Source organism: Drosophila takahashii, chromosome 2L, assembly GCF_030179915.1.
Source record: "Drosophila takahashii strain IR98-3 E-12201 chromosome 2L, DtakHiC1v2, whole genome shotgun sequence".
Lineage (NCBI taxonomy): Eukaryota > Metazoa > Arthropoda > Insecta > Diptera > Drosophilidae > Drosophila > Drosophila takahashii.
Genome location: NC_091678.1, coordinates 10,116,165 through 10,140,359, shown reverse-complemented (window position 1 = coordinate 10,140,359; position 24,195 = coordinate 10,116,165). Strand labels below are relative to the sequence as shown.

The 24,195-nt window shown below is 43.2% G+C and overlaps 3 protein-coding genes across 6 annotated transcripts; 2 read left to right on the top strand and 1 right to left on the bottom strand.

The window, feature by feature from the left end:
* The first annotated feature begins 990 nt into the window (after positions 1 to 990).
* Positions 991 to 9,912, top strand: Liprin-alpha (PTPRF interacting protein alpha). 3 transcript variants are annotated; one of them, XM_017147425.3, is made up of 15 exons: positions 992 to 1,155; positions 2,208 to 2,477; positions 2,541 to 2,642; positions 3,107 to 3,460; positions 3,538 to 3,639; positions 3,715 to 3,882; positions 3,940 to 4,059; positions 4,505 to 4,633; positions 5,259 to 6,182; positions 6,688 to 7,313; positions 7,369 to 7,571; positions 7,628 to 7,735; positions 7,791 to 8,110; positions 8,174 to 8,290; positions 8,350 to 9,912. In XM_017147425.3, exons 2-15 carry the CDS (start codon positions 2,229 to 2,231, stop codon positions 8,437 to 8,439), a joined length of 3,612 nt encoding a protein of 1,203 aa, XP_017002914.2. In that variant the 5' UTR covers positions 992 to 1,155; positions 2,208 to 2,228; the 3' UTR covers positions 8,440 to 9,912. The 3 variants fall into 3 exon arrangements, with proteins under 3 accessions (XP_070069947.1, XP_017002914.2, XP_017002911.2); XM_017147422.3 differs by having other exon boundaries at positions 4,505 to 4,645; XM_070213846.1 differs by lacking the exon at positions 4,505 to 4,633 and having other exon boundaries at positions 991 to 1,155.
* Positions 9,913 to 10,617: 705 nt separating this feature from the next.
* On the top strand, positions 10,618 to 14,837 carry TTLL3B (Tubulin tyrosine ligase-like 3B). 2 transcript variants are annotated; one of them, XM_070215130.1, is made up of 4 exons: positions 10,618 to 12,250; positions 12,767 to 13,572; positions 14,517 to 14,725; positions 14,786 to 14,837. In XM_070215130.1, the coding sequence occupies exons 1-3, from the start codon at positions 10,945 to 10,947 to the stop codon at positions 14,646 to 14,648; spliced, it is 2,244 nt and encodes a 747-aa protein (XP_070071231.1). In that variant the 5' UTR covers positions 10,618 to 10,944; the 3' UTR covers positions 14,649 to 14,725; positions 14,786 to 14,837. The 2 variants fall into 2 exon arrangements, with proteins under 2 accessions (XP_070071231.1, XP_044251012.1); XM_044395077.2 differs by having other exon boundaries at positions 14,781 to 14,837.
* A 451-nt stretch (positions 14,838 to 15,288) lies between these two features.
* On the bottom strand, positions 15,289 to 20,242 carry TTLL3A (Tubulin tyrosine ligase-like 3A). The gene is made up of 4 exons (XM_044395176.2): positions 18,853 to 20,242; positions 17,616 to 17,683; positions 17,109 to 17,553; positions 15,289 to 16,577 (listed from the first exon to the last, which is right to left on the bottom strand). Exons 1-4 carry the CDS (start codon positions 20,240 to 20,242, stop codon positions 15,511 to 15,513), a joined length of 2,970 nt encoding a protein of 989 aa, XP_044251111.1. The 3' UTR covers positions 15,289 to 15,510.
* Between the last annotated feature and the right edge of the window lie 3,953 nt (positions 20,243 to 24,195).

Here is a 24,195-nt window from a genome sequence, read left to right as displayed (position 1 = left end):
AGTTGCCAGACCAATCATGATTTCGGGGATTTACCCTATATTTAGGAAGCTTTCCTCAGCTCATTTTGATGGCGGATTTTAATGTTTGTTTTCTTTATTTCTTTTATCTAAGACCCATTTTGTTTACAAAAATGTCATAATTAATTCACAGCTGTGAAAAACAAATTGGTTACAACTAGAGCCCTGCATGAATCATTCAATTTTTGTTTTATCATAGTATGCCATGAAATTTCTGATTTGTTTAATTCAATTCTATGTGAAATAAATTGAATGTTGTTCTAATTCATTTCAAATTGAATGAATCGAATGAAATATTTTATGAATTGTTTGATTTTTTCAGATTTTTTTTGTGTTTTCTTTTGAGAACAAAAAGTGGAAAATTTTTAACAAATCAATGTTAACTGCATAGTAAATAAAATTCAGGTAGATTTAATCACAAAATAATGGCCCTTTCTTCCTCAAAATAAATTGTCGTTTGAATTATTTCGGAATTCATGCCATTCATTCATTCAATTCTATTAAAGTCAAAATTCAAATTCATTCAATTCTATTAAACACAAAATTCTACTTAATTCATTCATATAACAGAAAAAAATTCAAAATAATTCATTGAATCCATTCATGCAGGGCTCTAGTTACAACTTATTGTAAAATTTCAAATTTTTAATTGAGAATCTTTTAACGACAGTATCCATTTTGGGGCCACTGGGGGCTTTTAGTAGCAAATTGGGGTTGGTCGAGGGCTTTGGGCCGTTTCGCCGTCTGGTAACACTGTTTAGTTTCGTTTGAGTTATCGATAGTCGGACAAATTACGCCTCCTGAAACAAACAAAACAAATAAAATAATGGCTTACTATTCAGATCTCCGTCTATGCTCTTCACGATATAAGACACAAGACCAACAAAAATAATATACAAGACACTTTTAAAACGATAAACATCGATGATGGAGGCGAATCATCGATGTTTCCAAAATGTATAAATCGATGTTTCCATCGCTGTTTCTCCACCTCTAGTTTCGTTACAATAATCGTAAAAAACCTCTTTGGAATTTGGTTTATTTAATTAAAAAACAGCCGGGAGACCTATGCGAAGGGCAAATCGCGGCCAGAGTTGTTGTTGCTGCTGCTGCCCAGCCGCCGTGCGATCGATCGGGGTACGTTTTGCGGCGGTTCGAGGAGTGGGGAGCGATTTTCTCGCAGCTTTTTTTTTCGCACAAACGCCGTCCCCCAAAACGGATTTTTGAGGTGAAAAAGTCATTTAAATGCATGGAAAAACGCTGAAAAAGCGCACCTGCTGCGAGTTTAGCCCTGTTCGGGGCATTTGTGGTTGCAAAATGCGACAGCGACACACCTAGGCACAAAAAATATGCCAGTTATGCGAAAGAGAAAAAGTGCCGTGCCTGTGTGCGTGCGCGTGTGAGTGTGTATGCCGTGCATGTGCCTGTGTGCGTGTGTGTGTTGGTGTAGAAAACTTGTTATCAATGCGGCGCCTATGATAAGTCTCATTAGACATGTTTCTCCCACTATGCTGGGCATTCCAATGGAATGGCTAACGGACGCGTGTGTGTTTGTGAAACAGCCGGACTCCACTGGCCCCACATTCACATTCGGACAAAATGTACATTTTTTATCTAGGAAACATAAAGGAGTTTCTTAAAAAACTGGACATAATATATAGGGAAATTTTATGTTTGGTAGTCACTTTAGGAAATTATATATCTTATAGAAAAAAATATCATTACAGAATGTATAAATACGAAATGTACATTTTTAACCCAGAGAACATAAATGAGTTCCCAAAAAACTGGACATTATATATAGGAATATTTTATGTTTGATAGCCGCTTCAGAAAATTATTGTTACACCGGATATCTTATAAGAAAAAATTATCATTAAAAAACAAAAATAATTTAAAAAAAATGTTAATATATAAATACGAAAATAGAGTCGATATATATCTATAATTATAATTTATCTTATATGCTGAATCAGCAACAAAGAGTCAATAGCCCCGAGGCTATTCAATATGTTTCATACCCGGATAACTCTAGTATTTTGTACGGAGAATCTGTCCAATAAGAAACTGTTATCACTAGACTTACGTCCTTAAAAGGGTTATTTTCTAGCATTTTTTAAAGGATTTATTTGATATTCTGCAGTCAAAATGTAAGCTATAACCCCTATATCCCCCACCCCCTTTCACAGTCTGGCGGCCCCAACTAAATAATGTGGAACATGATGTGCGACGTAATGCCCACGATATCGGAGGATAGCATCTCGCAGCGCTCCTCGCAGTTCAGCGGGGAGGACGCCAACTTTGAGCAGCTGATGGTCTCAATGCTGGACGAGCGGGACAAGCTGATGGACAGCCTGAGGGAGGCGCAGGAGCGGCTCGGCGAGACGGAGAACAAGCTGCACGACGTCGAGAAGGAGCGGGACAGTCTGCAGCGGCAGATCAACGCCAATCTGCCGCAGGTAATAGGGTTCTTCATACGAACTTATCGGTTTAGTAACCCCTTGATTCTCTAATCCCTCTAGGAGTTTGCCACCCTCACCAAGGAGCTGACGCAGGCGCGGGAAACCCTTTTGGAGCGCGACGAGGAGATCGGGGAGCTCAAGGCGGAGCGCAATAATACCAGAGTAAGTTCCCATTTTCTATGACTTACATTAATTTCATTTTCATGGAAGTAGATTTACTGTTCAAACATTAAGAAATTACTCATAATATAACAAGAAACACTTGTCAGTACTTATTTTTTCCACTGTATATACTCTGTTTAATTTATCCGTCTCCAGATTTGTCTATTTGTATATGGTGTTTATACAAGGAACCATACCAATGTCTATGATATCTATTAAAAAAGCAAAAACATTAAGATACATAGTAATTTGTATGAGAATTTAATTCATGCCTAACTAGAATTAAGATTTTTTTGAGACCTGAAAATTGGTTTGGTTAGGGTTTTTATATAAAGGTAATGAGATGTTTCGGTATCAGGTACTTAAAATAAAATATTAAAATGTAATATATTAAAATATACTATTAAACATTCGGTTTCGGTATAATTACAAGCCTTTTCACTGATATAACTTTATATTTCCAGCTTCTTCTGGAGCACCTGGAGTGCCTGGTCTCCCGCCACGAGCGTTCCCTGCGGATGACCGTCGTGAAGCGACAGGCCGCCGCCCAGAGCGGCGTCTCCAGCGAGGTGGAGGTGCTCAAGGCGCTCAAATCGCTGTTCGAGCACCACAAGGCGCTAGACGAGAAGGTGCGCGAGCGCCTGCGCCTGTCCATTGAGAAGAACAACATGATGGAGGAGGAACTGAGCTCCGCCAAGGAGGAGCTGGCCCAGTACAAGGCGGGCGTGGTGCCAGCGGGCGTGGGGAGTGGCGGCGGAGCGGGGAGTGCCGCAACGGCCGCCGGTAGTGGAGGCGCTGAGAACGGGCTCAAAGAGAAGGTGCGTTTTCCCCACCTTGAAATGCAGTCAACCATTTCGGTCATGAAATGTATATTTTCTATTTCCCAAAACTTTAGATGGCGGGCGTGGGCGGAACTGGCGGCGTCAATGGTGAGGCGAATGAGCTGAACGACTATGCGGCCAAGACCCACGAACTGCAAACGATCATCGAGAAGCAGGTGAGCATAGCGAAGGCACTTCCTACTCTGCATTTGATAAACAAGTTATTAAATCTTTCTCCTTCCTTTTTTAAGACCTCGGAACTCTCGCAGTGGCAGCGACGCGTTTCTGATCTTAACAACAAGATCAGCGAGCTGGAGGAGAATATGTCGCGGGTGCAGAAGGATCATTGCAAGGCCCAGGACCAGTGTTCAAAGCTGCAGCGAGATCTACGCGAAAATGTGGCCCAGAAAGAGGATCAGGTGAGGAAAAAACTCCTTTATATATTCTTATATTTTATTCAATCTATTGATTTACAGGAGGAGCGCATTACCACATTGGAGAAGCGCTACCTGAATGCACAGAGGGAGTCCACATCGTTGCATGATCTCAACGAGAAACTCGAGCAGGAGCTTCGGCACAAAGAGGCTCAGCTTAAGGTGGGTGAAAACAGGAATAATGGCTGGGTTTACGGTCCAGGCAGGCAAAATATCTTAACTTTTTCATACAAGGATCGAATTTTTTTAATATTAAATATTTAATTGGGATTCAATGTCCTGGTTCTTGATATTTGAAGTAGATTTAATATCATTCCATCGACTAGATTTGCAATACATATATCCTTAATGCTATACAAAATATCGCTATGAAAATACTTCATAAAATTAGTTGTTAAGTCCTTTGATATTTCGCAAAAAAAAATCGATCCATTGTACTTTTATTTGTGCCCAAGCCTGCTCTCTCATTAAGCTCCCCTCAAGCGTGACTAATCAATTGCATTTACATACGCAACAAATCCCCCCGACAACTAATCGACCACACCCGCCCCAAAAAAAACACAAAAACCAACGAACAACCACCTGATCAATGCCGGATCCGCAACAGCTGCACGAAGAGAAGATCGGGGCCATCGAGGAGAAGCTGGAGCTCTCCGAACAGAAGCTCGCCCAGCATGCCAAGCTGCAGCCCGACATGGAGGAGCAGCTGAAGGCGCGCATGGAGGCATTGACTAAGGTAGGAAACAAGGTATGCACTCGAACTAATATGCGCGCCGGACAGGTTCCATATGACAATTATCAACAATTATTACAATCCCTTACAACCTCAACTCTGTTTTTCTGTGTAATGCTCTTATTTTCTTTTGCGTACTTTCCACAACAAGAAACCACCAACAACAACTTGAACAACAAGTCTTTCTCTATGTACTATACCTACTATTTTTCTCTCTGTACTGCACCAGAACTTTCTACTCTTACGCACCCGAAAACTAATCAAAATCAGACCAAACAATGCCCTCTGTATACCAATTACCTACAGGTTTTTAATTGAAGTTTAATTTAGAGTGAAAAATATATAATTTCTGAAATTAAATTAATTTCTAAATTATTTTTATATCTATTTAACATATTATAATCTTCATAAATAAAAGATAACATATGTTTATCCTCTCTTTTCTTTATAATTAATTAATTTTTATTTTTTGACTACAAAAATGATGTTTTTCTCAAGTAGTTGGTATACCAGAGGGCTCACTCACTATTAGCTTTCATTACTAAAAACCCGAACTAACATTTCCCACTGCCACTGCTAAAACCTTGTGAACAAGTTCATTAAACTCGCTGGCTCTAAACATTTACAGGCTCAAGAGAGACACGGTTCGGCGGAAGACCGCATCCGGGGTCTGGAGACGAACCTCGACGAGAAGACCAACGAGGTGGTAAGACTGAACCAGCGTCTCAAAATGAACGAGGAGCACAACCTGCGGCTCTCCTCCACGGTGGACAAGCTGCTCTCGGAGTCGAATGAGCGGCTGCAGGTGCATTTGAAGGAGCGCATGCATGCGCTGGACGAGAAGAACGCCCTCACCCAGGAGCTGGAGAAGGCGCGCAAGGTGGCCGAGGAGCTGCACCACGAGAAGAGCGAGATCATGAAGGAGCTGTCGAAGACGCGGCTGGAGATCGAGAACTTTAAGCGACAGCTGCTGCAGCAGGAGATCGCCTACAACATCCAGCAGACAGAGGCGCTCACCCGTAGCCTCTCGCCGAGCAGCGTGGTGGATCCCAGCGGCGCCTTCAGCCGGAGCAACTCGCACGCCAGCTTTGAGACGCACTCGCTGCGGCGCCAGAGCAAACAGCGACTGTCCGAGGAGAACGCCCTGGTTCGCTCCATGGCCGAGCAGGAGTGGGAGAAGCTGCAGCAGGCAGCGCACGCCCAGCAGCAGGCCTACGAGCTGGTGGCCAGTGCTGCGGATTGCGACGAAGCGGATGTCCTGTACGCGGCGGCCACGGCGGACATGATGTCGCCGTCTGGTCACACGGATGCCCAGACCTTGGCCATGATGCTGCAGGAGCAGCTGGACGCCATCAACAATGAGATTCGCCTGATTCAGGAAGAGAAACAGTCGACGGAGGCGCGCGCCGAGGAGCTGGAGTCGCGTGTGGGCAGCCTAGAGCACGTGAACCTGCTGTCCCGTGGACGCTCCATGGACCGACAGAGTCCACCCATGAGCGGCCGGAGCACCCCGAACAGTCCTCAACGGGATTTCATGCAGAAGTATCATACGGTGAGTGGGTGAAATTACTAATGTATATCACTGTTTTCACTATTCGCGATTCATTTGACCTAAAGAATTCGCGTATTATTTTAGCTGCAAAAATTCGCGTACTACTTTACCTGAAGAATTCGCGGATTATTGTACTTAAACAATATTAGAATCATTTAAATTTATTAATTCGTAGACTATCTTAACCTGAAGAACTCGCGGATTATTTGACCTGAAGAATTCGCGGATTATTTGACCTGAAGAATTCGCGGATTATTCGACTTAAACAATATCAGAATCATTTGACGTTAAGAATTCGTGGATTCTCGTGACCTAAAGAATTCGCGTATTATTTTACCAGAAGAATTCGTGAATCAATTGACCTGATGAATAAGGAATTCGTGAATCATTTGATCTTAAGAATTCGTGGATTCTCTTGACCTGAAGAATGCGCGGACCATTCGATTTTTTTTTTTTTAAACTAACACATAATTGTTGTTAAGGATTTTTTTGCTTCCCCTGACAGCTCAACTTGCCCGTGCTGTCCAGTGACGCCTCCCGCGAAGAGCTCCATGGCGGCATGTCCACCACTGGTGACTCGAGCTCCGGCGGAGCTGCCTCTCCACTCACCGCTCGCTCCATGCGCCTGGAGCGCGTGGCCCAGGCCTTGGCCCACAGCCAGGAGGAGCTGAGGCGACGTTCGATTGGCCTCAATCCCAGTGCCCCGGTGGCGCCCAATCACGGTGGCGGTCACATGGCGATGAGCAGCCACAGCTACGGATTGTCGCCGCTGAGCTCTCGTTACGGCAGCCAAGAGTCACTGCGTCACTACAACACCATGGGCTCCATGTCCATGCTGCAGACGCCCACTTCGGGCGTTTCCAGGGAAGCTGCAGCCGCTGCTGTGCAGAAGAAGAAGGGCATCAAGTCCTCGTTGGGCCGGTTCTTTAGCAAAAAGGAGAAGGTTAAGGGCGTGAAGGACACGCTGCCCGATGGATCGCCCAGCATGATGTCCATTGGCAACCTGTCGATCGGATTGAGCGAGGTGGACTCAAACTATGATGCCATGAGCATGACTGGTGGCATGATGCCCCGCATTGCCAGCTCCCAGGGATCCAAAATAAGCAGCGTTGACTATGGCAGACAGAAAAAGTGAGTATTACATTTAATATGGGAATGTATTATAACCTTTTTCTTGTACTTCCAGGGAGCACGACTATCGCAATGACTTGCTGGGCGAGGCCATGAAAGCGGGCACTCCATTTGCCCTGTGGAACGGCCCCACCATAGTCGCCTGGCTTGAGCTGTGGGTGGGCATGCCCGCCTGGTATGTGGCCGCTTGTCGGGCCAATGTCAAATCCGGGGCCATTATGAGTGCGTTGAGCGACACGGAAATTCAGCGGGAGATCGGTATGCAACCTGGATGTCTTTATTGCTTTCGCTGGGTAACCTTTTTCCCTTTACAGGCATCAGCAATCCTCTGCACCGGTTGAAGCTTCGCCTGGCCATTCAGGAAATGGTTTCACTAACCTCTCCCTCGGCACCACAAACCTCACGGACCACTCTGGCGTTTGGTAAGATAATGCTTATTAAAATGCTAGAATCAGTGGTTAATTATTTGTCCCTTAGGCGATATGAACCACGAGTGGATTGGCAACTACTGGTTGCCCGGCCTCGGCCTGCCGCAATATCGCACAACCTTTATGGAGTGTCTGGTGGATGCCCGCATGCTGGACCACCTCACCAAGAAGGACTTGCGGGGTCAGCTCAAAATGGTGGACAGCTTCCATCGGACCAGCCTGCAGTATGGCATATCGATGCTCAAGCGCCTTAACTACGATCGCACGGAGCTGGAGCACAGGCGCAAGATGAGTGAAAACGGTCTGTGCGACGTGCTGGTTTGGAGCAACGACCGAGTCATACGGTGGGTGGGCAGTATCGGATTGAAGGTGAGTATTTCTAGGTGATTCATGGGAGAATCTTAAGCATCAAATATACTTTACTGCTTACAGGAATATGCCAACAACTTGCTCGAATCGGGAGTGCATGGGGGACTGATGGCCCTGGACGAGGGTTTCGATGCCACCGCCATGGGTTTGGCCCTCCAAATACCCACACAAAATGCTCAGGTTAACCAGACGAACCCTCTATCTTAATTCAAATAAGTAAATTTAATCTTATTGTATAGGCTCGTCAAATCCTTGACACGGAGTTCAACAATCTGCTGCAGATCGCCACAGATCGCAGGCCGGAGAACGAGCAGCGCAGCGCTTCCTGATGCAGCTACAGTCCGCCCACTTCTTCGGTGGATGAGTGAGCACCAGCTGGAGGGCAGGACATAGACAACAGACAGCATAAGCAACCTACAACAATAAGAACGTAAAGACCATGGGCAACGTTTCCTAAACCGCAACAGTAACAGCATACAAGCAGAACTAAAAAAGAGAGGGATTTAAATGCTAGCAGCAACTAAGCCACAAATAACTCTAACAAGAAAGACGCAACGCAAGAGACTCCCCAGCATGATGCACGTCTAATCCACATATTTAATATATATATAAATACACGCATAGTCACATAATCCATAACAAGACAATGTATACAAGACATAGCACATACTCTACATAGGACATACGTAGTTGCATTGGCGCCAAGTCGCTGCCGCTGCCGGGCGTGTACAAGTTTTAGAAGCTAATCAGTTTTCGATTGTAAAATTATTATTGTATTTTTTTATATAGTGTAATTGGGCTTGCAATAGACTAACAGTATTTTGTTTTAGATGATGCAGAGGTGGACAGAAATGACGGCGTGCTTCGAACCAAATTCGTGACCAAACTTGTTTGTTATATAATTTTTATGGCATTTTGTACAGTTTTTAATTTAATCCAATATTAATTTTCTTTTAAATTAAACCAACTAACATACGCTTTACAAATGACATTATCGTGTTTCTGTTTAGGCTTTTTGTAGAAGGCAGAGACGGCGTTCCGATTGAGTTTATAAACTGAACAACATGCACAACAATCAGGCATACATATATAGAGTAACAGCTGCATATATATACGATTTATACATTATAATAAATCTAATTATTAAACATTATGAAGCATACGTGTAACTAACAAGAAAGTATTAAATGTGAAGTGAACGAAGGGGAAGGGATGTGTAGAAGTCGCAAGCGCCCATTGAAATCAACTATTTACATACTTATATATACGAGATCATTTAGTAATCGAAAAAGCTTTAAAGGCGATCTAAACCTACACCAAAACTCAAATATTAGCCTTTGCTTAAGCCCCTAATAAAAAGAATTTCTTTGCTCATTGGCTTGAGGAAATTCAATCTTCAATAGCGAATAAAATCTTCAAAATATTTTTAACGATCTACTCACAAAATCTAAAAGCATATCCATTGTTTTTCAAAACATAAAAATCCAAATCCTTTTCGAAATTCGTTGACGTGGATACTTAGTTGCAAGCGCGGCCAGTTCATTTATGAATCAAGTCTTTCTAATCTGTTGAAATCCCCCTTGATACTAACCACTCTATTTAAGTTTCGCATGTACTTACTTGTCCCCATATATATATGTTAAAGCACACAAACTGCCACATAGCAACACGTACACAAGAAAACATCCACAGCATCTGAAATGTTGGTTCTGGGGTCTTCTGTACACTAAGTTTAAGTTTTTACTTATTTGTACGACAAACCAAAATTGCAACTAACGCTTGTCCTTAAGTTGAAATAGAAATTTATAAAACTAACTAACTAATTTATAAAACTAAAATATATATTATAAAAATACTAACAACAAGAGAATACTTAATGAAATTATTTCAACTGTATTAGCAAAATTAAAAAAACAAAACAAAACAAAAAAAAGAAATGCGTAAAGAAACTTATAAAAGCTCTAAAAACTGAAAACTTATTTATGTATGTAACTGTAGCATTATCTAAGTAAAACCAGAAGTAAAGCAAATATTTATGATGTGTAACCTTAATTGACTAACTACTAATCCCCAATATCTAAGTTAATTTGAACAAGGATTGGTTTAATTGTTGACTTTTGTTGAAAATTCCGCAAGGGGAAGTTTAAAAAATGAGCGTAACTAAACTAAATGCATAACCTAAATATAAAGTTGATTACCATACACACATATGTAAATATATTTATACAATATTGTGAACATGAAAATTGAATGCAATACAAGCAAATTAGGTAAAAATTCCGGTTAGGAGTTTTTTATATGTACCATATATATTTGAAAAAAGGAAACCAGCAAACCACAAAAACAAATGAAGAAAATATAACTACAAATTAAAATTTATTACAAAAAAAAGGAAACAAGCGATATTGATATATTCTTTAAGCGGGTTCCGTTGGGGTATTTTTTTAGGACTTGGAATTTCCTTTCACTTTTTATATAGTAAGCTCTGATTTCAATGCGTTCATTTCAATTTCACACTCGTTTCGTCAAAGGTTTCCTCTCCTTTTTAGTCTCAAATTTTATTGTCTATGCGAAGAAATGTTTTTTAAGTCAATCAAGACTTTTCGTTAGTACATGCGATACTGTTAGGAACTACTGTTTGGCTCCTGCTTCAAAATTCCACGTTAATTGCGCGGAGCAATTGGCCTTGGCTTTGGCAACTAGCCCACTCTCACCAAACACTCACTCTTTTCGGCAGAACAGGGCAGGGTCCCTGGACAAGAAGGACACCCCCAAGGAGACGGCGGACACTAAAAGGGATTTGAGGGCGGAGAACAGGAGCAGCAGTTAGCAGTATGACCACGCAGAGCAGCACGCCGGCGGGATTCACCGGGAATCGCAACCGCTACTACAACCCCGTCTCGAAGATCCAGTCGCTCATCCACAACCTGGACGCGGAGCTGGTCCAGCTGTGCAAGCAGTGCTCCGTCCAGAAGCCGCTCACCACTCACAACAATAACAACAGCGGTACGTTTGGAGGTCCCTTTGCCTCGACCTTCGGCGGCAGCAGCAGCATGACCGCCAATCACTACCGTCCCGAAAGCATTCAAAATCTCCTGGCCCGAGCCAGAGTCTCCAATGCGACCACGAGAACCACCACGTCCATGTCACCCATGGCACCGGATGCCCAGAAGCGTCAGATGCGCAATGTCTACCGAACCCGTGTGATCGACGCGTACCGCAATCGGCGGATATTCACGGTGTACGGGAATTACCACACGGTGCGACGGGCTCTGATGCGCCGGGGTTGGCTGGAGAAGCTCCCAGCTTCGCGGCACGCCAAGCTGCAGAGCATGTCCGAGGATGCCCTGCTGGAGCACGCGAGGCGGGGCAACGACTACGAGGCGGTGGTCATCTCCAAGATGATCAACCACTTTCCGGCCTTCTTCATCTGGCAGGGCAAGGGTCAGCGTGATTTGTGCGCCGAGGTGCGACCCTTCCGGAACCGGGTGCGCCGCAGTCAGTTCCTGGACTTCTCCACCAAGGTCGGCCTGGTGGGCTGTGCCGAGCAGGAGCGCTGGTATCGCGAGGACGGCGTCTGCGGCATGAGCTATCCGCGCTTCTATCGCCTGGGCGGCAACAATCTGGAGGAGCGCATGGCCTTCATCGAGGACTACCAGCAGACGCAGGCCCGCTCCCTGCTGCTCTACGTGAGGGAGCACCAGCCGGCGGAAATGATCAGCGAGCATGGCACCATTTCGAGTACCTCTCTGGACTTTGCCCTCGGGAAGGTGAAGAAGATGGTGCGGAATGCGGAACACTACTCCTTGGATGATGCCCGCATCAAGCCACCGACGCCGGCGGAAATCGTTGAGAACCAGACCTTCATGGTCCAGTCCACCGATGTGCTCAAGTCCAATGCCAAGTTCAAGGTAAGCGAGAAGGTGATGACGGAGTACGCCCGTCTGGCGGGGATGTATCTGGACCAAATTGAATCCCTGCGACCGGACTATCGGTGGGACGGCAGCCGCAACCTGTGGATCCTCAAGCCGGGATACCAGTCGCGCGGCATCGGCATCGTAATTCGCAGCTCCCTCGACGAGATCCTGCAGTGGACATCCAACAACCAGAATAAGAAGTACATTGTCCAGAAGTACATAGGTGAGTGGGGTTGTTAAGGGTTATAAATAGAGGTTCTTTAATCAAATTGGGATTTTGTTGAAAGAGACTTCTGTAGCATTGAAAGACTGAATCATCACCTTTAAATATGATAGAATTATGTGTGCAACAAATGAATTCAAATGAAGTTTATTCTAAGAAACATGTAGGTTTTGCGAAATGGTCTTAAAGTTTCCTTAAAAATTACTCATACGACACGTATGGCAGTTAGAACTTAATTTTCTCATTTCTCATCCAAATTCGTGTGAATTTCGTTTGAATAAATCAAATGTATGGCTGAAGTCCTAATCAGCTAGATTAAAATAACTTTTTGATCGAAGGCCACAGTGCGTATGAGTGATATACTTTGAAGATTCGGAACTGCGTTTTGCTGCACTTTCGTAAAAGTCTGTAGGAAATGGTTTGAATCTACTAATAAAAGTAGTAAATGATTTTGAGTAATACAAATTCCTCTGTTCTTATTCACTATTTCCCCAAACCCTTATATTTTTTCCACAGAACGACCCCTGCTGGTCTACCGCACCAAGTTCGACATCCGGCAGTACATGCTGCTGAGCATCACGGACACCAAGGTGAGCATCTGGACGTACCGCGACTGCTATCTGCGCTTCAGCTCGCAGGAGTTCACCATGGACGACCTGCGCGAGTCCATCCACCTGACCAACAACTCGGTGCAGAAGCGGTACAAGAACAAGAGCAACCGGGACCCGAGGCTGCCCAAGAACAACATGTGGTCGCTGGACCAGTTCAAGAGCTACCTCCGCCAAATGGGCGCTCCGGATGGGACGTGGGCGAAGACCTACAACGGATTCAAGCAAAACCTGGTGGCCGTGGTGATGGCCAGTCTGGATGAGACGGAACTGCTGCAGAACGCCTTCGAGTTGTACGGCTGTGACTTCATGCTCGACGAGCACTACAATCCCATTCTGATCGAGATCAACTCGACGCCGGATCTCTCGCCATCCACCGAGATCACGGCCAGGATCTGTCCGATGGTCCTGAAGGACTGCATCCGAGTGGTGGTCGATCTGCCAAAGAACCCCACCACCCCCACCGGACTCTTTGAGCTGGCCTTCGAGGTCAACTACAGCATCAACAAGGGAGCCGACGGCAAGCCGCTGGAACTCAATGGCAAGCAGATGACTCTCTTCGAGAACATGCCCAGGATGAGGAACAGCCCGAGGACGCGGCTCCTGCGCAAGATTCTGAACAACGTTAAGACCACGAGCAAGAAGGTGGAAAAGGTCAAGGAAGCTCAGGCTAAAAATGTCAAGGCCTCCGCTGTCAAAATCTCTAAAAAGAAGGTAAGGTACACCCAGAAAAAAATCCGTTCGAAACGTTCAAAAATCAAGCCCAAACGGGGTCAAAAAGTGCGTAAGCCCGTTTGTTGTCAGTTCATGAACGCTTGTTCATAAAATTTTACCAAAATATTTGGCATGTTTTGCGAACGAATGGGGTCACTTTTAGAACATTTTGGGGTCAATTTGAGAACAAAAAGTTCATAAAAAAAACAAAAGTAAACAAGATTTCTGTACTTGCCACTTGCTGTTTTTACTGTGCGCCTGGTAGAGATGTATTTAATATTCTTTTTTTTAGTGGTTGAATTATTTTTAATACATGTTATATTTTAGAATTTGTTGTTGTCATATAGTTTATTTATTATTAGAAGTACATATTAACATTAGAAATAATATTTTATCAAAACTTACGATTCACGACGTCCTCTCGCGGGCTCGAACCTGGGCTACTCTATGTCAAAGGCGGACGGTCTAACAGCTGGACCACGGAACCAATTTTTCAAGTACGGACAAACGGGGCACTAGACTTGCATGTTTTTCGGTCCGGGAAAGAAATAGTTTATGAACAGCGTTCGCAATTTCAGAACCATTGTTCATAATCTGACCACAATCGTTCAAAGCTCAACACTTTTCTGTGACGCGTTCATAATTTTACCAATAAGTTCATGATTTGACCCCGCGGCGTTCGTTTTTCATGAACGAAAAATAGCGAACGGATTGTTCGTAAATCAAGAAAAATGTTCTTGATTTTTTTCGTTCTTTTTTTTCTGGGTGTAGAATTGTGAAAAAACTAGGTAAGATAAATTACAAATGGATTTTAAAATCTTTGATACTAAGAGGTCGTAAAATATATCTATAATAGTTAATTCATCTTTAGTGAAATTAATAGTTAAGTTAGATAAAATATTATTTATGACTTTTCAAAACAAATTGTATTCAAATCTTTAAAGAAACTTGCTGCATCAGTTGGAAGTTCAAGTGCGGCTTCTGCCCAACCATCATCGCAGAACTTGGAACCCAAGGTTATTCTGAACCCAACAGCTCGCGAGAACCTGGCACTTCAATATACGGCTCCAAAGTGAAGCTTAAGTAAACAAGATGATCCAATTCCAAAGGACAAGTATACTTGGAACACCGACTTGCAGTAAAACTTAGTGCAGTAGGTAAACTTTACGAGTTATAATCTTTTTTATTTAATTTTTGTTTTCTTGAAGAACAGACTTTACAGAACTGTATTAGTAGTATCTATGTGAAAAAATTTAAATAAAGCGGTAAGTTTTTTTTACAAGATTTATAAAGAAATTTAGTAAGTTAGTTTTTATTCCCCAGAGCAACAGACTGATCCAAAAAATATTGCCTGAAAACATAAAAATATACAAAAAGTAAGTTAAATTAACAAAACTTATAATTTACTTAAAATAAAATCGTTTCAGAATGGGTTTAGAATCTATGTGGAAAGGGTTCCCCCAAAATATCCCAAAAAGAGTGTCCGAACCGGTAGCGAAAATACCATTTACACACAGTATCATCAATTCCAAATCGATTAAAGTTTATTGAATAGGTAAAACATTTAATAGAATACAATAACATCTCCTAGTTTATACAACGATTTTTCCAATAAACTTGTCTTGAAAATTAAAAACAAATGTATCAAAAAGAAAGCAGATAAATTTAGTTAGCTTAAATAAGTATTACTAAACTTCAGCTTTTGGAAAGTTTCAATAATCTTTGTTTAATTTTAAAGTGGACAATAAAATCAAACATTTATCTTCATTATTTAAAAAGAGCAATTAACACTTATATTTATGTTCGGTTTTGAAGATTAGTTATGTTGCCTTTAAATATTCGCTTGTATAAATAGATACGGCAGCTTATTCACAGGGTAAATGAACATCTGTTCCTAGGTCAGGTAATAGGTATTCATTTCTTCGATTCAGCAGTGTCTTAGCCCACCGGAAGTGCTGGCGTGGGAACAGTCAGCGTGGCGCTGTTCAGTTTGTTGGCCAGCGCGGTTCGAGGACTCATCATCTGGGCCTGGGAGAGCTGCAGCTCACTGGTGGCCTGCTTCAGAGCCGCCACAATGGGCTCACCTCGATGCAAAGCCTGCACGGATATGCTGATGGGCAGCCTGGGACCATTCGACTTCCGGCCAAAGGTCCTGCCGATGGCGTGCATGCTATCGATCTCCGATTTGGTGCGACTAAAGCGGCGCGTGGGCAGACTGGGAGGAGCTACCAAAGGTGCCGCTTTGGAGCGGGACGCCGAGTTGGAGGAGCCGCCAGTTGTTGTGGCCGCAATGTTGCGCAAACTGCGCCATTTCCGCTCGCTCATCGCCGGCGCCGCTTCCGGTCGCACATCCTGCAGCGTTTCATTTCCGGCGGCCGAATAGTTTTTGATAAGAATCTTGAACTTTTTCTCCGAACTCTCCACGGGATTCGTGGAGCTCAGACGGGGTCCACAGCTGCGCTGACGTTTCGGTGGCAGGGCGGTGCTCGGAATCGGTTCACCCGGCAGAGATCCCGCCGTATTTCGCTTGTGGGAGGCACTCAGCAGCTGGGTAATGGAGCGGCCAGCCTGCTTGAGGATATAGGGACTCGGTGATCCCGTTGGCGGGGCAGTGAGAACGGGAGCCTTCGAGGGCGACTTCTGCGGCTGCTGGCTGCACAGGCTGCTCCGACTGCTGCTCAGCGGCTCCACCATGTACTTCTCCATGTATTCGGTGGCATTGAAGGTGGGCATGGCTCGGTGGATCCGCGAAATACTCGTCGCCGGATGGATGATGGCCGATCGCTGGCGGTAAACGCTGCTGGTGGCCAGCGAACGCTCCTTCCGCTGCTGCTGGTAGTAGTAGTGTCCATGACCACCGCCATGGCTCACCTTCTGCAGCACCTGTTTGCCCTTGACAAAGAGGTTGAGACCCATGTAGGCAGGTGTGGGCGGCACCACCTGGCGGTAGGCCAGCTCAAAGTTGCCCATATCCGCCTTGGGATCCGTGCGACGGTCAATGACCACTGAAAGGAAAAATAAATATTTAATATTTATTAGCTTTGAAACATATTTTATTTATTGTTTTTTTATTTTTCCCTCTGCATCTTAAATTTAATGTATGCTTTAATTCGCATACATTTTCAAGGCTCAACTCTAACTTTAAATTTACCATACAGACGAGAAAACGTTCCTAACTATTAACTATTAACCATTATTTTAATTTGTTTCCTTTTAATAGAATATTTTATAAAAAAATATATTTTTTATATGTATTATGCTAATTTTGGAATAGCCATTAAATTGGCTGATCAATGTAATAAATTCTATGTGTCATAAAAAAAAAACTAGGTCGATAAACAAAAAAATTTTAAATTCCGTTTCGAAAAAACAATATATTTTCTTAGTGTCACCTAAGATTTCTGACATTGTGATCAAATATGGTATTACCTTATGAATATATTTTCCAAATTAAAAGTTTAAGAGCTTTGATTTTCTTAAAATATGTATGGAAGTAAAGACAAACTTTCTCCAGTTCCCCATAAACACAAACTCACCCTTTACAACATCCTCCAAACACTGCGGACACATGCGCGCCGTCACACTGGTCGTCGCCCCCAAATCCGGACTGGAGTTGATCTCGATCAGCCAGGGATAGAAGTTCTCGCAGATCATAAAGTCGGCACCGAAGAGCTCGAAGGTGTTGGGTCGCCGGTCCATGTTCTCCTGGGAGGCCAGCATGCAGCCCACGATGGCCTTTCGCATCCCGGGATAAATCCGCTCCAGCCACATGTTGTACTTGCCAATTTGACGCAAATACGCCTGGAAGGAGTAGCAGTCCCACATGTTCTCGCTCGGCAGCCGCTTGTCCCGCTTTCCGTTCGTATATTTCTTCTGGATCGCATAGTTGGTCAAGTGCACCGATTCGTGGTGGTTGCTCAGGCTATACTCCTGCGAACTGAATCGCAGGTAGCTCTCCCGGTAGAACCACACCACTAGGGGCTAGAGATTGTGTAAGGCGGATTATAAATAGCTGGGCTGGATGCTCCTGAAAGTTGACTCACCTGCGTGTTGGTTATGAGAAACCACTGACGAATATCGAATTTAGTTTGGAACAGGATCAAGGGCCGTTCTGCAACAATATAAAGATGTAGTAGGAGTAATCGGAAACCAAATGTTTAAGTTCTAGTAAAATCCCAAAAATAGCATACGAATTTCATTAAATCTTTATAAAAAAAATTAACAAGAGAGAATACCATCAAATTACTTAGCTGTATGAGTGTGAGAGAGATGGAGATATGCAAGCAGTAGCTTAAAAGTGTCGCCATCTATCGGAAATTTCATATAAATTATAACTTTTTAATTAATGGTCCGATTGGTCCGATTTAAAAATGTAAATAATATTCATAATGAACTTGGCGGAAACTGAAAAGATAAATCCCAAAGACAACAAATCAAGAAGTCAAATAGGTTCCATTGTAATTCCACTTTCTTCCGATGGACTTCCTTGCAATTCCCTTTTCAAATTGACAATCTTAATTCTGGTCAAATAAAAGCCTTTTCGGGTTGTATTAAAAATCAATTGCTTTGCTCGGGTCTCCAGCCAACCTGTTGCAATCCACGAGGCAGACAGAAACCGTAAAGCAAATTATGATTGCTGCCAGCAAACGAGCACGACAACGACGGCGGCAAAAGCAATGATTGCGTTTTTAGGCCAAATATTTATGCATTTATGTAGGCTTTGGGAGCCAAAGACTTTTAGATATACGAATATAGTATAGTATGGGTGTTGGAACCCATGTGCGTGCGTGTGGGTACCGCAACTGACGTTTCAAGCTCCTCGAAAACGGGGCCTACATAGAGCATAGAACAAAAACAGCAGCTCGAACAACAACTTTGGCACCGTCCTGATTTACGACCTAGTTTCCGTGTATTTGTTTATATCGTTCAGTAGCGGGACTTGAAATGTTTTAGGTCTGCACTTAAGATGCTTTAGTCGGTATCGATTGGTGAATGGAAGTTTGGTATCCCGTTAAAAACCATGTTTTGTGTCAGAGAGTTTAATTTTAGAAAATAAGTTGATGGTTAAAATAGTCTACTATTATATTTCTAGAGAGGAAATTAATCAAAGTCTTAGAAATTTCAGTAAAGGTCTTAGGCAATTTTATAAAATACAAACTCAGTTTCACTAACTACCTATGGTTTTCTGATATCCGAATAAAAAACCTTTTAAGAGTTAGTATCCAATAGTTGAAATTTCCGAAAATTCTGAAAATATCCCTGGTTTATTCGTAAACTCACCTATGTACTTTTGGACCACATAGCGGCTCTTCGAGGCAATCGACGGGTTGACTACGCCCAGGATTTTCTTGAGGTTGTCCATGAGGATGATGCCCCTGCCCCGACACTTATTGGCCGGCTTGACGATCCACAGATTCTGATATCCATCCAGGCTGTACTGCGGCCAGTGAATCTTCATCTTGTCCACCAGTGACAAGCAGCTCTTGACCATGGGATCTAGCCGCTGGCCACCGTCGTGCTGGATGCGTCCGTCCTCGTTGACCAGCTGCTGGTGTTGGAACAGAAAGGCGTCCCAGTCGTGCTCCCATATCTTGGGCGGATCCTCGAAGTCGATGTCGTTGTGCTGGCAGCTGTCCAGGAACTCCACCAGCCGCTTGTAGGCAAAGTCTATCGAGGAGTAGGGAATCTTGCCGCTGCACGTGAAGACCGCCTCGGAGCCCTGCTTGTGGTATTTGCAGAGCATGGCCCTCAGAAAGGCGACGCAGGCGGTGAGCTTGAAGTTCTCGATGAAATCGCCCAGCTCCTCGGGACTCCAGACGTTGTAGCACCTGGGGAAGTACATCTCGGCGGTGCCCTCCTCGAAGAACCAGTGGAAGTCGCGCAGCTGACTGCAGAGACCCTCCTTGGAGGTGAACGGCGCCCGGTGGAACTTGTTGATGGTCATGCCGGGATTCTTGGCCTGGTCTATGTAGTCGCACTTCTCCTTGCGGTTCGTCCACAGAAAGTCGACGGGCATGTGCTCCAAAAATCGAGACATGATGTTCCTTTCGCATTTCTGCACATACTGCCGCCGCGTTTCGCCCGCCTTTCTCTTAGGCAGCCGCTGGGTTAGATCCTCGTAGGTCATCTGTCCCGCCGGCATCACCTTCCGGTGGTCGTCCAGCTTCTCCACCCAGCCCCGCGTCAGCAGGGCATTCCGCACCGAATTGAAGCAACCCCGGATGGTGAAGATCTTGTTCTGCTTGGCCGCCTCCTGGGCCTTTCGCCTCAGCTCGTTCATCCGCTCGGTGGTGATCCAGGTGCGTCTGGCCACGTAGTTGGTGGGTGCGCCCAGGGGGCAGGAAATCCGGGCTATAGCTTGAACCTTTGCTGGCTGGTTCTCCTTGTTGCTGTTATCCGAAACGGTGGTGGTGGTGGAGGAGTCCTTTAGGGAAGCTATCAGACCCACCTTCGCGGGACTCTCACTCTGGGCGGGAGTCAGCTGAATCACGGGCACCGTCAGTGGAGCCACCACCCTGTTGGCCGGCGTGGGCGGTGGGGCGGACGGCGGGGTGACTGGCTTCTTGGCCAACGTGGCACTGGCACATTTCTGCGGCTGACTCCGCTCCCGATCCCCATCCCTCACCTGATCCCGGCTGCGATGCGGTTCACTGCTCGGACGCGTCTGCATGGCGGAAGCCTCGCCAGCCGACTGAATTGCAGCACTTGGCACTCGGACTGGGCCACTGGGTGAGTGGGTTGTTAATTCGCGGGGCTCCCTGGCAACCATTGAGCCAGAAATAAGTTCACAAGTTCACTTCGGCAACGACTCTATTAATAGGTACATGCTCAACTTGCTTCCTGGGCTTAGTTTCTGGCTTTTGGTCGGGCTTCTCCACTAGGATACTCAAAGTCATGTTCCGGGGTTTTTATGTAAGAAATTTTATTAAAATTCTATTTGAATATCTCTATTTTATTTATTTAATATTACAAATAGTTAAATACCTGAAAATTTAATAAAGGATCTTAATTAGTACTTAAATAACATAAGGATCTGTCTATTTACATTGTAATTTAAGCCCATTATTCCAACATCTTTTCTGAAAAAAAACACATGATTAATCTTTTTGTTTATAGCCCTTTAATATTTACACATTTTTTTTTTCATATTTTATATTCCAATTTTCTAAAGCAAAAATAATTCTTTGGTCAATTTCAAAAAATATTTTTATATTTTCCTAAGTAAGCAAATGAAGCTCAAGAAATTCCATTAAATGCGAATATCAGAACAGACATTATAGATACCTTCGTTCTAGTTGTATTCGAGTTTCCGCTTTGGAGCATAGTTTTTGTACTTTTCACGTTGGGTTAGGTCGAATGGGTATAAATGTTTGTAACGGTTACCTGGCGATATTAGGTGACATAAAAATGACCTTCAAAACTATATTCTTGGGATTTGCTTCTATCGTTGAAGGTTTGATAAGTATTCGAAGCAACTGATAGTTTTAAAAACTGTATAATTCCAAACTTAAGAAGCAATATCAAAAAAAATAAAATCTAATATAATAAATTTATATTTATTACATCAACATTTCCTATTATTTTAAAAACTATTTTCATAATTGAAAATTATTTAACCTATTGCATAAAATTGGCATAAAGTGCGACTTATCCTAGTGCCATTTCCCTCGTTTTCCGACTCTAAACGAAACATATGCTCCTCGGCACCGAATAATCCTCGTCATGTGAATGATGTTCTTGCACGATACCTGTTTGTTTTCTCCGGTTCCATGGAGCGGTGGGTGTCGTCGTCATCGCTGTTGTTTGGTGTTGGTGTCATCGCCGGCGTTGTCGTCACTGGGAAGAGTCTTTTCCTACGTCAGGGGACCGGAAAAGCCAACCGAGGGGGTTGCTAGATGGGCAGTGGGGAGGTGTCTTAGCCTGCTTGATGGATGTACTGCTGCTTGTCTGCGCAATTTGTGCAATTTTCGCAATGGCGAGGAAAAGGGAAACTTTTCAATTATTTGTAAAATAATCAAGTTAACTGCCACCACAATCACTGACTGAGCGACTGAGCGATTATTGGGTTATGCTGAGGTTACCCACACTCATAAAAATAATTTTCTACATTTTAGAAAATCGACCTAAAAAATTTTTCGCCTTTGAACTGAGAAAAATTTTCTATTTTTACGACAAATTTGCCATAAATTTAAGGCAGGTGACCATAAAAAAATATTTTTAGGGTTAATTTTTCTATTTTTCTAATATTTAGGGCGATTTTTTTCGATTTGCTTCGTTTTGACCTTTTCTAAATCCAACGGCGAATTGCCCTAATTTTTTTTCTAAAATTTTTCTAAATACAAGGGCGATTTGCCTTAAAAATCACTCCAAAAGTGTGAAATTCGGTAGCCCAGCGGTCTAATCACTTGCGCTTTCAACTTTGCTATATGAGGACTAAGGTCGTGGGGTTGTGGGTTCGAACCCTGTGTGATTCAACTTGATTTTTATGTTTTTTTTTTTTTTTAAACATAATACTGAGGACATTTTTTCGTCCGAATTTTAAATTAAAGTAGTCTTTAAACCTTAAAAACGTATGGGAGTTCTGAGTTAAAAGTATACTTTGTGTTTGCGGGCAAGAAAACGGGACTAATTGTCACAGTCGTAAGGAAAAAAATATACGGTTTAGTTGCCTTTAGTCATATTATAACGTAGACCTCAAGAAAATAAGATGTGTGCAGAGTTTGTTCGTCGTCTTGCGCGATGGGTCTGTGGTGCAGCGGTAGGACGTTAGACTCTAAACCGAGAGGTCGTGGGTTCGATTCTCGCAATGACCAAAAAAAGTAAGTTGTTTTTTCTCCTCATATTTATTTCCCTAATTCATTTACAAACATGATTTTTCAGTTCTAACGGCTGTGCTGTATAGATCGGGCCCCCCTCTTAACGCGGCTCCCATATAAGCTACACACCAATACAATAATATGAAACGGTGTCCTCCGCCGGTGTTGTTTAATTAAAGCAGTCCCAGTTCCCAGAATATAGACGATTAAAAAAAAAACATGCTTCCCAAATTCAGTTAAGCATGCTCAAACACGATTTTTTTTAATTTGTCTAATTTTTTAGGGCATTCGCCTATAAAAACAGAAAATTCGCCCTTAATTTTAGAAAAATACACCTTAAAATAAGGGCAAATCACCCTAAAAACAGGAAAATATTTCTTATTTCAAGAAAAATCACCCTAAATTAAACCAAATTTCTATAGGGATTTTTTAGAAAATTTTTCTAAATACACGGGCGAATCGCCAGCGGATACAATTTATGGGCGATTTTCTAAATCCACGGGCGAAAAGTCAGTTTTTTAGGGCGATTTAGGGTAAAAATTTCTATGAGTGCAGGGGCCTTACGTCAGTGCCATGTGCTCCTCCTGCTCCGCCTCCTTCTCCCTTCCTTGTGGGAGGTATTTGGTTCAAGGACAATCCGGCCGCAAAACTTGATTCGTAGCGGTTTTTGCACGGCTTTCTGCCGGAGTTGCGGCAAAGTTGTTGTCTGTGGAACGACCAGCACACGGCAACACCTTCGACAGGAGCCGGATTTCAACTCCGGTGTCCTTGCGTGCCAACAAAGTTAAGAGACCGCCTATCCTTTGCCTATTTTATTTGCATTGCATTAAAAAATTGCCTGGTATTTAGCCTCTCGGGGCTGGTGGTTCACTTTCGAAGACAGTTGTTCTTGTAACTGGGGCGGTAATTAATTTTGGGTCGGGGCGGAGGGTGGGGTTATATCGGAATGGGCTTAAGGCCTGGTAATTTGAGGTAATGCGCCAGATTAAGTTTATTTACTTTAGAGGCGGAGTCGGTTAAGAATTCCAGCAGATTTGGGTCAGGTAGTTTTGACAAGACGAAAGCGATGCGCTTAAGTTGGAAGCATTATTTTCGTGGTTTAAAGATTTTGACATATGTAAGTACAACTTCCTTACTAATTTTTAAGTAGAGGGGAAACCATTAGAAAAGCTCAGAAAATGTACAGAAGAAGTACAATTTATTTTGTAAGTTTTTAGAACACGTCATGGCTAAGCGTTTGTTTTAAAAGAGTTTAAATATTTAATATTTTATTATCATAAAACGAAATGGGTTTTAAGTTAGACTGTTTGAAAACATGTACCTTGTTGCGTTTATAATATCTCATAATGTAACAGCATAGTTACCGCTGAGCCGATAATCCATGTCCAAAATAAGATTGGTAATTTAGACTCTCAATATTTTTTACAAGTTTAATTTTATGCCGCGCTCCATTTCATAAATCTTATTGCATTTAAATACGACCTTTGAAGATATTCGAAATGTACTAAAATCTAAAAATATTACAGACCCTTTTCAAATCCGCTCCTGACAAAAGTGAAAGAACTTTCGCCAGGATGCGTTGAACTCAAGGCAAAATCATTCAGTGAAGGCCCTCGAATGAAAATTACTACTGCCAGCAACAAAGATGAAAGCTTTTTCCCGTCGGCCAAAGAAGCTTTTCTCCAACATGGAAAACGCAGGTAAAGAGTCGGAGAGAGCGCTAAAGAAAGAGAAGCATCTTTAAATATTTAAGAGAGTTTGTTTTCTTAAAAAAATTACCGAACTAAAAACAAAAGAAAAAGTAAAG